General features: G+C 48.1%; 1 protein-coding gene across 5 annotated transcripts in view; it reads left to right on the forward strand.

Moving 5' to 3' along the window:
* The window catches only part of pde1cb (phosphodiesterase 1C, calmodulin-dependent b), a 64,599-nt gene that overhangs the window by 40,934 nt on the left and 10,354 nt on the right, over window positions 1-13,311 (forward strand). For all 5 annotated transcript variants that reach the window (XM_023815773.2, XM_023815772.2, XM_023815774.2 and 2 more), the window contains 9 exons: window positions 5,465-5,578; window positions 6,623-6,805; window positions 7,628-7,694; window positions 8,527-8,643; window positions 8,848-8,988; window positions 10,641-10,741; window positions 11,869-11,997; window positions 12,359-12,460; window positions 13,014-13,134. In XM_023815773.2, coding sequence (XP_023671541.2) covers window positions 5,465-5,578; window positions 6,623-6,805; window positions 7,628-7,694; window positions 8,527-8,643; window positions 8,848-8,988; window positions 10,641-10,741; window positions 11,869-11,997; window positions 12,359-12,460; window positions 13,014-13,134 — 1,075 coding nt within the window. The remainder of the gene's footprint in view (window positions 1-5,464; window positions 5,579-6,622; window positions 6,806-7,627; window positions 7,695-8,526; window positions 8,644-8,847; window positions 8,989-10,640; window positions 10,742-11,868; window positions 11,998-12,358; window positions 12,461-13,013; window positions 13,135-13,311) is intronic.

The following is a 13,311-nucleotide window of genomic DNA, read 5'->3' on the forward strand; positions in this document are numbered from 1 at the left end:
CTATTGAGGCATTTTGCAGCAACCTGCAGTGATAAGACTTGCGGAGGGTATTGCACGTCTCCACAGGGCGTGATGCCTTAACACGCCACCTTAACACTCTGCTGAATAAAGGTCCCAGCACTTCTTTAGGAACAAGGAACAGTAGAATACTCAGATTACCATCTCTGTATTGACTTGCTGTCATGGGATGTTATATAAATCTATTGATGTCTGAATGAGAATGGAAGTGACAGGTATGTTTCCCAGAAGGCCTGCCTTGAGTGTGGATGTCTTCTGAGCCTGGATGTGTGAGATTCAGGCCTGGCAGATGGTCCCGGCCGTGGGTGCCTGCCCCTTTGAAGTGTCCCTCCAGTCACACCCTGGGCTGTGAGGGAGAATCACTCTTACAAATAACTTAGTGAGCATGCAAACTGCTTTGCAATTAGAAACAACATTGCATGAGAAGCAAATGAACCTCTGGTCTTAGTGATCTCTACCTGTTTATCTCTGATAACTAATGAATAATTGCAAGCAAACAACAATCATCAGATAATATTTGTCTTTTATAGTGCTGTCTTATTATATTCTGGTGATTTAAACCACAATGGTTTGTGTATTTATCTCGGGTCTTCAGCTGTCAGTCAGAGATGAAGGTGTTGAGCTGTTTGTTATTCTGAAGAGTTTTTCTTTCCTACATCTCTTTTTCTGCCACAATCTGGGTCTTTTCTAGGACACTGTAATCTTTTAATGGGATCTCATTCCCTTCATTGATCGCATGCAGTTTGAGGAGATCATTGCACCAAGAGACCACTGAGCTCAATCTGTCCTCTAGACTCCGACAATCCACCTCTTCCCATGGCACTAAACAGCAGGCTGTCATTGACCTGATACCGACTGCGAGAGCATCAGGATGAACACGGGTGTTAAATGGACAGGTAAAAATCAGCCGTGATTTGGGACAGTTACTGAGCCCAGGGGTCTGGCTGAGCTATGAAGCATCTGGGGTGATAATTGTGTTATATGTCCGTGGGTGTGTGTGTTTGTGTGTGGATTATGGTTCTATTGCATTGTGGGAACCAAATGTCCCCTACAATGTAATAAAAACCTGTTTTTTACATTGTGGGGACCATTTTTCAGATCCCCACAAAGATCTGTGCCTGCAATCAAAAAACAAAAAATGCCAGAAGTCACGTATTTAGTTTGGTTACTTATGGTTAAGGTTAGGGCTGGGTAGGGGTTAAGGTCGTCATGTTGGGATTAGAGTTTTCCCCATAGAAGTGAATGGAGAGTCCCCACAAAGATATAATTACAAACCTGTGCGTGTGTGAGAGAGAGAGAGAGAGAGAGAGAGAGAGCTTTAGGGATGACAGAGTAGACAAGGTCGGGTCACATTGCAGAGTGTTTTGATTGCCTCCACCATGCACACGATAAGGTTCCTCAGAGGCACAGACATCCCACCTTAGGGATATCGATTTCAGGGAGGCAGATGAGGGGCATGGGAGGGCGGGGGGACTGGCCAATGTTTGGCTGGTATTACGGTAATACCATGTATATATTGCCAACTAGGGTGGGGCTAGAGAGTGGTGGTTAAATTTGGGGCGAGGTTGCGGTGGCAAGACAGATTTCCAGGACATTGTGCATCATTTGCGGGTGTCAGGGAGCTGCTGTCCCAGAAACCCCTGATCATGTGATCTTGTCATATGACTTCCGCCGTTGCTTTGGATTGGTGCGCAAACATATATGAATACGTATATGAGTTGTGTATAGAATTCGAATTATGGCTTCTAAATAACTTGAACTGAATGAAAGCAGATGCAGGTTGTCCAGCTACTCTGTTGTTCTTCCCCAAATTCACTATAATCTCTATATTTCTCTGTTTTTCCCCAGAGACATGCTCAGTGTTAATCTGCAGCCTTTGCTTGTTACTCTGAGAACTTGACACCAGGCTGGTCTACAGAAGCCAAGCCTCATAAACAGATAAGGACGACCCCGATTCCCCCCGAGTCCGCAGGGGGCCAGCAACGTGGCTGAATCGCATGCATACAGTGATCCCACTCCCCCTAACTACCCTCCTATGGTCCCCAGTGGCTGTGTTAGGGGCCCTGCTGCTGCGTGACACCACATCCCTCAGATGTCCCCACGACGTCCCTGAGATGCGCTCCGTTTCACGGCCTCCGCCATATGGGCGACACGTCTCATGCTCGGCTGTCAATCGGCCGGACACTCGGCCGGTTGAGGACGGCTCGGTGCTGTCTAGCCGCAGAATCGGATCTCAGATTTCCCCGCCCGCCGCTCTGGGTTAAACGCCGTCGGGGAATTGAGATCCGGGTTCCGGGCCGGGTCGGGGAGTCCATTAGCAGCTGGAGTGGTGTCATTCCCAGGGGGGGGCGAGGATCACTGACAGCCCCAGCCTCTGCAGCTTATCTTACCCGGGACGACTGGCACCCCTCCTCAAACCTTTGCCCAAAATTTGTCACAGTCCCCACATAGGTGTGAGATGGACACGTCATCCTTGCTTTGTAGGTCAGCTGTTTTTCCTCTATACAGCTGTATGTGAAGCTGGGGGGTGCAGACAGGCACAAAGATTCATGTCACAAGACCAACACACCCGAGAAAACCAGCCTGGGGGGGGTTACCAGCTTACTGGTACTGCATTACCACCCCCGCCCAACCTCTGTGGGGTGATCAGTCTGCTGACGACTGCACTCCAGCGCTCTGCAGTTCCAGGCTACACCCAGCAGTCAATAAACCCATGTTTCATTTTGAACAGCGCCCCCCATTTTTCTGGATGACTGACTGCAAGTGTCTCATTTAATATTTAATATTGTCATACTCTATTGATACAGCTGGAGTTCCTGCAATGAAAGACAAATGCTAGTTATTTTTCTTTTTTCATTTATTTTGTGGAGAGTTTACAAAACCAGAATGTTTATATGTTTATATATACATATATATTCAATATTATAGAATGTCTGCCTCCACTGGGCTACGTTAAACCTGACAGTCATAAAGTATCTATTATTAACAAGCACCATTTTGTTTCTAATAATGCATACAGACACTGGAACACAGCAGTTAGCTTCCAGTATATGCAGCTCTAGCAAACAGATTAATCTTCGAAATGCATGAACTGGAATGGACCTGTGGTTGATTGGGCAGAGAAATAATGGAGTTTGGACCATTTCCCTTGCAGCAGTCTCTCTCTCTCTCTCTCTCTCTCTCTCTCTCCCTCTCTTTCTCTCACACATACACGCTGCTGGTGGTTTTCTTCTGTCCCATCAGGGCTCCATAACCTAATACACCAGCCTCGCTTTCCCTCACATTACATCGCTGCTTTGTTTCTGAGAAACGACGTGATTGGTCTTTACATCAGGAAAAAAAAAAGGATTCTTAGTAAAAGAGGCTCTCTCTCCCTCATGGAGCCCTTCCAGAATTTCAACAAGGGTTACAAATCATCAAGAGGCTCTATACGCAGACTGCGACGTGATGTAAATTTGCCCTTGAATTGCCCCTGCGCCGACAAAGGGAATGTCCATAAAGTAGCCGTTTCAATGAAAGGCCGCAATTCCATCTTTGTTATGGAATGGCTGAACACCACTTGGGGCCACAAGAGGGCAGATTCCATTTCCGCAGCATGACAGGGGACCCAGACTCAATGCTTTCATTACTAATATCCTACGGGAAATGTAAGCTGCCCTCTAGTGTCTGTAATAATGAGTTTAATTTAAGTTCATCCAGGGGAACTGTGACATATTTTTGCATTTACCAGTAATCATCCTTTATTTACAATTTTAAGACATGTTGTGCCATTAATTACCATTTAATAGAAAATGCAGCCATTACATGTTGGCTCTTTGATAGCTAACAGGGTGGGGAGGGGGCAGGGAGGGTGTGCTGAGTGGGGGTCATTTTCATGGGGAATTAGGACGGACATTTTGATCAAAATGCAATCTCTACCACGGACGTGGTATTAAAAACACACGTGCTACGAAAACTGCAAATGGTCAATCTATACACCGCAAGTTAAAATGTTGAAGAAATATTAAAAAGTACTTTGGGTTCAGTTTTCATTCATTTGAGGATTCATCGTGTAAATATTTTTAATGTGCAATCAATGCAATTAATCACAGAAAACTAGGTTATTAATTAGTTACAGTTTAAAATCGATTCACATCTCTGTTTTTTATATCAGTTTTTTTTTCTCAATCATAATGTTTTGCCATGGACATAGATGAGTTTTCCCCCAAATGCATTTGTCCATGTTAAAAATGGTCAAGGGCCCCCCAGTGCTGAGACCTACGCGCTCCTGTCGTTCTCCGGAACGTTGGATGTCTTTCTGGAACGACACTTCAGGCAGGGTCTAACTGCGGCTTCCACACTCCCCCTGCCTGAAGACCATCATCGGTGGGCCGTCGTTCACTCGCACCGCTTGTGTGTGAGAAGCTGGCATGTTTTCTTGACAGAGTTTCCAGAGGCGATGCCTCTTGGCGTTCCTCTGCATCGAATGTCGGCAGCCAGGAATGACTCAGCACTGAGGTACCCCAGGCTCTCCGTCAGGGGATGCGGGCCTCGGAATATTCCAGAAGAGACCGCAGTGATCCTCTCTCCGCAGGTTTACAGCAACGTGACGAGCATGGCAACGGTCTGGAATGGAATTACTCTGCGGACCCGGAGAAGGAGATATTTAGCTAATGGACTGGATTGGATTAGAGCAGCTGGGAGCTCGGTGGGATTTAGGGGGGTTCGGTTCTGAGCGAGTCCATCTCTGCGGCGGGCCTGGGGGTCGGGGGCCTGCATTAACACCTCAGCATCACACGGCGGGAGGCAGTCTGAGCGCGTGAGGGGAGTGGCGCTAACAGATACCCGCTGCTGGGATTAACACGGACCACGTTTTTATAAACAGCAGAAATAAATACACAGCAGGGTGCGTGTTTGCCTGCCCACTGCGGTGACACTGTCATTAAAGCCACAGGGGACACAGAGAAAATGACCTGATTTCTCCACAGAGATTAATAAAGTATATTCTGATATTGCCTTTTTGGGTGTTTTGAATGCTTTGGACTGTGTATCCCCGTGTATCTTCTTTTGTTAACCTGTTTCTTTTGTTGTTGTTGTGCAGCTCCGAGGGGTACGACTCTGTATCTATGATCAGAATGCAATCGGTTCAAAGCCCAGGCCCTTAACTCCCAATTGCCCCAGGCACTGACTGACCCTGCATTCCGTTGCTTTCAATTAAAACGCCTGCTAAATAGATAAATCTATTCAGTAGGTTTTTTGGAGGCATTCAGCCCTCTAAGGTCCAACAGTAGAGTCACTCCTAGGGATGTGGCATCATTAATCACATGACAGTCCCACGATTTAGGTGAAATGTGATATAACTTTTGCCTGGCTGGATTGATTGGTCCCTCAGTTTGGTTCAGCTGTATCTGATATTGATCCGTGCCAGTAGGTTGTCGGGTCCAAGCTCCTGTCCTCTCTCTTCCAGACTGCGATGCCTGGTGAAGCAGCTGGAGAGGGGAGAGGCCTCTGTTGTGGACCTGAAGAAGAACCTGGAGTATGCAGCCTCAGTGCTGGAGTCTGTGTACATCGAGGAGACCAGGTAACCTCATTCAGGCAATAAAAAGCTGTGGACCTTCAGTAACATCTCTCTGTCCTCCAGTCCCCTCTGTCCTCCTGTAAAGTCTCTCTGTCCCCCAGTCCCCTCTGTCCTCCTGTAAGGTCTCTCTGTCCCCCAGTCTTGTCTGACCTCCTGTAAGGTCTCTCTGTGCCCCAGTCTTGTCTGACCTCCTGTAAGGTCTCTCTGTGCCCCAGTCTTGTCTGACCTCCTGTAAGGTCTCTCTGTGCCCCAGTCTTGTCTGACCTCCTGTAAGGTCTCTCTGTGCCCCAGTCTTGTCTGACCTCCTGTAAGGTCTCTCTGTGCCCCAGTCTTGTCTGACCTCCTGTAAGGTCTCTCTGTGCCCCAGTCTTGTCTGACCTCCTGTAAGGTCTCTCTGTGCCCCAGTCTTGTCTGACCTCCTGTAAGGTCTCTCTGTGCCCCAGTCTTGTCTGACCTCCTGTAAGGTCTCTCTGTGCCCCAGTCTTGTCTGACCTCCTGTAAGGTCTCTCTGTGCCCCAGTCTTGTCTGACCTCCTGTAAGGTCTCTCTGTGCCCCAGTCTTGTCCCCTCTGTCCTCCTGTAAGGTCTCTCTGTCCCCCAGTCTTGTCCCCTCTGTCCTCCTGTAAGGTCTCTCTGTCCCCCAGTCTTGTCCCCTCTGTCCTCCTGTAAGGTCTCTCTGTCCCCCAGTCTTGTCCCCTCTGTCCTCCCGTAAGGTCTCTCTGTCCCCCAGTCTTGTCCCCTCTGTCCTCCTGTAAGGTCTCTCTGTGCCCCAGTCTTGTCCTCTCTGACCTCCTGTAAGGTGTCTCTGTGCCCCAGTCTTGTCCTCTCTGACCTCCTGTAAGGTGTCTCTGTGCCCCAGTCTTGTCCCCTCTGTCCTCCTGTAAGGTCTCTCTGTGCCCCAGTCTTGTCCCCTCTGTCCTCCTGTAAGGTCTCTCTGTCCCCCAGTCTTGTCCCCTCTGTCCTCCTGTAAGGTCTCTCTGTCCCCCAGTCTTGTCCCCTCTGTCCTCCTGTAAGGTCTCTTTGACATTCACTGGCTCGCCCCCTGCAGGCGGCTGGTGGACACGGAGGATGAGCTCAGCGACATCCAGTCAGACTCGGTACCATCGGAGGTGCGGGACTGGCTGGCGTCCACTTTTACGCGGCAGATGGGCCTGATGCTGCGGCGGACAGAGGAGAAGCCTCGTTTCCGGAGCATCGTTCATGCCGTGCAGGCTGGGATATTCGTGGAGAGGTGGGTCCACATACAGTACACATGCGCGGTCACACTCATGCCCCCGAAAAGTAATACGATAATTATAATCATGCAATTACAATAATTATTATTTTTAAGAGTTTCATTTCCATTGTCCATTTTCAGTTTTTCTTTTTCAGATTTAGGAAATTTACCTCGTTTTGTATATGATGGTTTACATCAGATTCATTACTTTACATCGACAAGATTAAACTGATTGTTGACAAAGAAAATTAGATGTGAAAAACTATGCAGAATATGTGCTAATTTAAGCAAGTGGTGATGCCAGGGATTCTAGGCTCTTCGGTCCATCTTAACAGATTTCGCTCAGCAGCCGCATGTGATGAGAGGACAACACCATACTGTCCCTTATTGTCCCTCACTGTCCCTTACTGTCCCTCACTGTCCCTGACTGTCCCTGACTGTCTCTGACTGTCCCTTACTGTCCATCACTGTCCCTGACTGTCTCTGACTGTCCCTGACTGTCCCTGACTGTCTCTGACTGTCCCTGACTGTCCCTCACTGTCCCTCACTGTCTCTGACTGTCCCTCACTGTCCCTCACTGTCCCTGACTGTCTCTGACTGTCCCTCACTGTCTCTGACTGTCCCTGACCATCTCTGGCTCTTCCTGACTGCCCCTGACTGTTCTTAACTCTCCCTGACTGTATCTGACCGTCCCTGGCTCTCCCAAACTATCCCTCGCTGTCCCTGGCTCACTATGACTTTCCCTGACTGTCTCTGACTGTCCCTAAACCTACCTGGTTCTTCCTGATTGCCCCCAGCTGCCCCTCACTGTCCATGGTCTTATCTCCCCCCATACAGGATGTACAGGCGGACCTCAAACATGGTGGGCCTGAGTTACCCCCCCACCGTCATAGCTGTCCTTAAGGTATTCCGTCCCAACCCGGTCACACCTGCACAGAGCCATCGAATGCTTACCTGCCTTTACAATAGGCATTATATTCAGCCAGATGTAACATGTAGCTTCACATGACACGTGCGCATGTAATGCATGTTACACCCCCCCCCCCCCCCGTCCGATTGGCCTGTCCCTTAAAGAGCCTGATTGTGTTTCTGTGACCAGAGTCCCACTACATACATGCTCAGCTGTGTGTTTAGTGATGTCATGCGGTGCACACGCTCCCTGGACACAACTCAGATCATGCCATGCAAACTCATGCCATGCAGCTTAACATGTCATCCTCACTCAGCAAAGCCTGACTGTGTAGAACCAGATCCTCAGACGGGATTTTAATCAGATGAACCCATCTAATAATCTGTGATAGAAGAGGTACATTTCTTCTGTTGCTAGAGAAACACCAGAACACCCAAAAGCCACCAGTATATACCAGTACACACTGACTTATAAACTCTTTTGGTTTTAGTTGGATTTATTGGGGGATCCCACCAAAGGGGAAATAACTGAAATCATTATATATACTATGTAATCAAAATACATTTACATTCATTAGACACTTTAATTCAAGGTGACATTCAGTTAAGAAAGCAGTATCAGACAATCCCTGAAGCAGTTGGGGTTAAGGGCCTTATTCAAGGGCCCAACAGTGAAATCATGGGATTTGAACCAGCGACCATCTGATTGCAGCCACACACCGCCCTTATAATAAATATACATGTAAGTTTTTGGATGCAAAAAAAATGGATGTAGGATCCAGTTGTCATCCCAAACAGTAAAATTAACTCCTCTTCTGTTCCAATAGAACACTGACAAGTGGTCATTCGACGTGTTCAGCCTGAACGATGCCAGTGGAGATCACTCTTTAAAATTCATATTTTATGACTTGCTCACAAGATATGACCTGATCAACCGCTTTAAGGTAAGCAACAAGGGTCACTTTTATCTGCATTTTCAAATGTCATATTTTGATATCAAAACAAGAAGAGGCTATTGGATAATCTCCATTTGTATTTAAAATAAAAAGATTGCATTTAAGATGAACCCAAACCAGTTTTTCTGGGTTGTGTTGGGTTCCAGTGGCCTGCATCCCACCCTGGTCTCTCCCCTCCTGTCCTAACTGCAGATCCCCATCTCTGCCCTGGTGTCCTTCGTGGAGGCGCTGGAGGTGGGCTACAGCAAACACAAGAACCCGTACCACAACCTGATACACGCCGCGGACGTGACTCAGACGGTGCACTACCTTCTGCTGAAGACGGGGATGGTGGTTAGTACGCAGCCGGTCACATACTCAGGCACAGCAAGGCATCATGGGAAGCCTGATTGGTGGTACAGTGTAGTCACATGTTCATTCACAAACGCAGCCAGGAATCATGGGAAGTCCGGTACTGATACTACTTAAGATTCCTGCTGATGTTCCGCCAGGAATCTTCCCACAATGCAGTGAGAGCTCACTCTCTGTTGTACGCTTTGATAGATGGTGCCATAATGGCTTTGGGCATGACAGATTTGTGCTTTTACTGAAAAATACAAAGACATCTGGAGCATATCGTGCCTCTTTACAAGGGATTTCAGTGCCTTATCTCCCCAGTACAGCACTGCAGACTTTTGTCCGGGACAGAATGGGTCGTGAGACTGTGTGGGGCGCAGCAGAGAAAGTTGTGGTTCCTGGGGGGGGGGGGAAGCATTTGAGAGCACAGCTATTGATTTCATATCATTTGTCACTGATCTCACACCCCCCCCCCCCCACGTCTGGATTTACAGTGACAGGGTGGGGTAGCTCACTGAGAGGCACTCAGCCAACCCTGAGGGCACATCGATCTTCCGGCTGCCACTTTCACATTCATCTGTTTGCCGTGACTTTTTAAAAAAATATTTAATTAATGTATCTTTTGACTTCCGCCACTGAAAGTCGATTGCAGTGCAACTCACTGGCTTCTAAAACCAGCGTAATGCTCACTGTTGTTCAATATCCATGAAAAATGTGCCCAATTTTAACTGGCACAGAGATGTGGCACATTCAGCTGGTAAGTTGTCTCAGTTTGAGCGTTTATTCTTAATTATGCTGCACAGACAGAGAGATGGAAGCCCCCCCTCCCCTCCAAGTAGGAGCGGAAAAGCCACGCTCATTGAGAAATGTCAGAAAAAGGCTAATTTAATACAGGTCCACAATCATTGTCCTGCAGCCTCCAGCCATTTATAAAAAGCATGAGGCATTTTCTTTTTAATCTCTCATTTCATTTTATCATGGAAAAAAAATGTTACAACTGCAGCTCGTTCCTCCAATATGTTTTTATGGGCTTAACCTTCAGAGCTATTGCATTATGGGCTGGGAGGCGGTATCCGTCATGCCGTATCAAATCCACAGGCAGGGGGAGCCGGCGCGCATCATTCCCAGCCATGATCAGAATGCAGGGCCCTTCTTATCAGTCGATTTGTCGCTGTCATCCCAGTTAATGCCACTTGTCCTCATAGAAAACACTCCGAATTCGCTCTGCGTATTCTCAAGCTTCTCCTGATCGTGGTACTGATGGGACATAGACCTCCTGTAGCTGATTACAAGGTCGACCCTTACTGTCTGCTGGCCCAGGGGTGACTCAAGGTTTTTGTGAGGTGGGGGGTATAAGAAGGGCCATAATTCAAACAGAGGGGGCCAACCTTGTCATTGAACAATGAAGAAATTGGAATTGGTGGCTGAGAGAGTTGGGGGCACTCTGCGGGCCAATCAGCTTTCAGCTGGGGCCAGTGCCCTGTGACTCCGCCCCTTCTGTAACATCTTATGAGCAGGACTATGACCGACGGGGGAAGCAGTCACATGGCACTCAGGGCCTACTTCCCCACCTCCGTCCTCTCCTTTGTTTCTCTCTCTTCCTTGCCCTCTCGTTTATTTCTCTCTCACTCCACACCTTCGCCCTCCAGCACTGGCTCACGGAGCTGGAGATATTCGCAATGATCTTTGCCGCAGCCATCCATGACTACGAGCACACCGGGACCACCAACAACTTCCACATACAGACCAGGTAAGGGGCGTGTCCATGAGGGAAGGGGGTGTGGTGGGGGAGGTGGGAAGGACCCATTGATGTTTACTTCTGTCAACTGCGAGGTGCACTTAAGAGTCAACGTATAATGTTAGAGCAGAGCTGGGCTCAGCAGTGTTGTTTACCACCACTCAAACCATGTATTTTCACAGCGCCACCTGTTGGCCACAAACAGTCACTGCATTACTGACTTTTTGAGCGGGGCCCCCAGAATCAGCAAACCATCCTCCGCCTGGGCTGATGTGACCTAAACAGTGACACTATTTATACACACGGGCAAAATTATACGCGGACGCGAGGCGGAAGCAGCAGAGCCAAACGGGGAAAATGATGGTGCGGAAAGATTACCGGGATTGACTCTGGCGTCAGTCAGGATCCGGGTTACTGGGCCGAGACGAAACAAAGCACCAATTTACACAAATCATTCAGGCCGAGCGACGGGCGGAACAGAGCAATACAAGTGCCCCAAGTCACCTGACACCCAGTCATGGGTTTATATGACATAATAATGAAAAATGAAATACAAAGTGTACAATGGAATCAAAATAAGTGACATATACAGTGTTATGAAAGAGGCAGTCAAAGAAAATGACGTTGAAATGATCTTTATGTTGGCGTAAAACTATTATATCATGTCTGTCAAAGTGTGTCAGCTTTAGTCATTTCAAAATCTCACTTAAAGTCACCTCAATCTGTTCAGCAACCATCCAATATACCCCATGTATTTTTTTGACTTGACAAATATCACGCCATGTTTGGCTAATCGATAACTCATTGAGTTATTTAACCTAATCAGTTAATTAATTAATTGAGCTGGTGGTGAAATTTAATGAATACAATGAATGGCTGGGGTGCCCCTGAGGAGAGCTTTGGGACGCAGAGCGCTGATCATCTAGCCGTCCAACAAGGTATCAGTAACCTTTTGGAGAACAGAAGTTCTTGTTAGTTTTTATTGTGTCGCTCTTATTTTGCCCATGTCCCAATGTTAAATTGTGATTTTTCTGCACTTACAACCCAGTTAAATAGCTTTTAGCATTTTTCTTGACTGCCTGAGACTTTTGCGCAGTGATGTATATCACATATTATATTGTATATTATGTATATTACAGATCAGACGCTGCCATACTGTACAATGACAGGGCGGTGCTCGAAAGCCACCATGTAAGTGCAGCATACCGCCTCCTACAGGACGACGACGAAATGAACATCCTGTACAACTTATCGAAGGATGACTGGAGGTGAGCATATGGAGGCCGGGCGCGACTCACCTCCGATGGGGGTCATTTCACGTTTTCGGGCAGTGGGTACATGATACATGCTTTTTTTTTCATGTTTAGAGAGAAGATTAGACAGCGATAACGATCAAGCGTAAGGCATAATCTGACACAAAGGGCCGTCTTTTTATTGTTATTATTATTATGTTTCTTAGCAACCGTAATCATCACCTTGATCGCTGTTTTAGAGAAAACAGACATGTTATTTTTACTCGCATGGATGTGTACTTTAAAAGACCTTCTCGATGGTCCAACGGCAGGACTCCTCAGTGTCTTTACCCCCAAAGGTGATCTGAGGTTGCCTTCTTCTCCCATCCCGCCACAGAGAGCTGAGGGCCCTGGTGGTGGAGATGGTCCTGGCCACAGACATGTCCTGCCACTTCCAGCAGGTCAAAGCCATGAAGAACTCCCTGCAACAACCCGAAGGGTCAGTTCGCCACCAGAGCCACTGAATCTCAAAACCGGACATCGTCTCATACACCTTTTCTTACGGGATTTCCAGAGTAGCTGTATAAGACGCCTAAATCGCCCTTCCGCATGAATAAACGCGTCTCTGCCCCAAACAAATACAAGATCTGAGCCCCTTTGATTTATATATCTTTGAGCTATAAATCTTCTGGGTTCTGCTTCACCGCCCCTGCCCCCCGAATGCCTGGACTTTCGGGGACGTGACCATTATACACACGACCATTGGCTGATTGGCTAGAAGAGCCCGGGGCCAGGCAGAGAGCAACCTCAATGAACGACTCCAGAAAACAGCACCGCAGAAGCGATGGCTGCCTGGGGTGCAGTGAAAGGTGGATGGGGGCGGGGGGCGGAGAAAATGAGCTTCTACCCAAACAAGAGAAAACACTGCCGCTGAGTCCGAGCAGCGGGAGGTGAAGGAAGGACAGGAACATTACAGGAACATTCCGTAAACTCAGGAGATCTGAACACAGCTCGGAGCATCTGCCCGTGTTTTCTGACACCCTCCCTTACAGGATCGACAAGCCCAAGGCCTTATCTCTGCTGCTGCACACTGCTGACATCAGCCACCCAGCCAAAAACTGGGACCTGCATCATCGCTGGACCATGTCCCTGCTGGAGGAGTTCTTCAGGCAGGTGAGGTCGCACGGCCACCTGACGTTTGTTTACATGGCCCTGGGCCCACATGGCCCGCTGCTTGCTCACCAGTTACGGAGTGACGCATCACATTCCGCCGCCAATCACCTGGCCGGTCCCAGCCTGTGTGTTTACATCCACAAGCTTGCCCAGTCCTCTTCTATTCACAGTAGGTGT

The sequence above is a fragment of the Paramormyrops kingsleyae genome, chromosome 4, assembly GCF_048594095.1.
Source record: "Paramormyrops kingsleyae isolate MSU_618 chromosome 4, PKINGS_0.4, whole genome shotgun sequence".
Taxonomy (NCBI): Eukaryota; Metazoa; Chordata; class Actinopteri; order Osteoglossiformes; family Mormyridae; genus Paramormyrops; species Paramormyrops kingsleyae.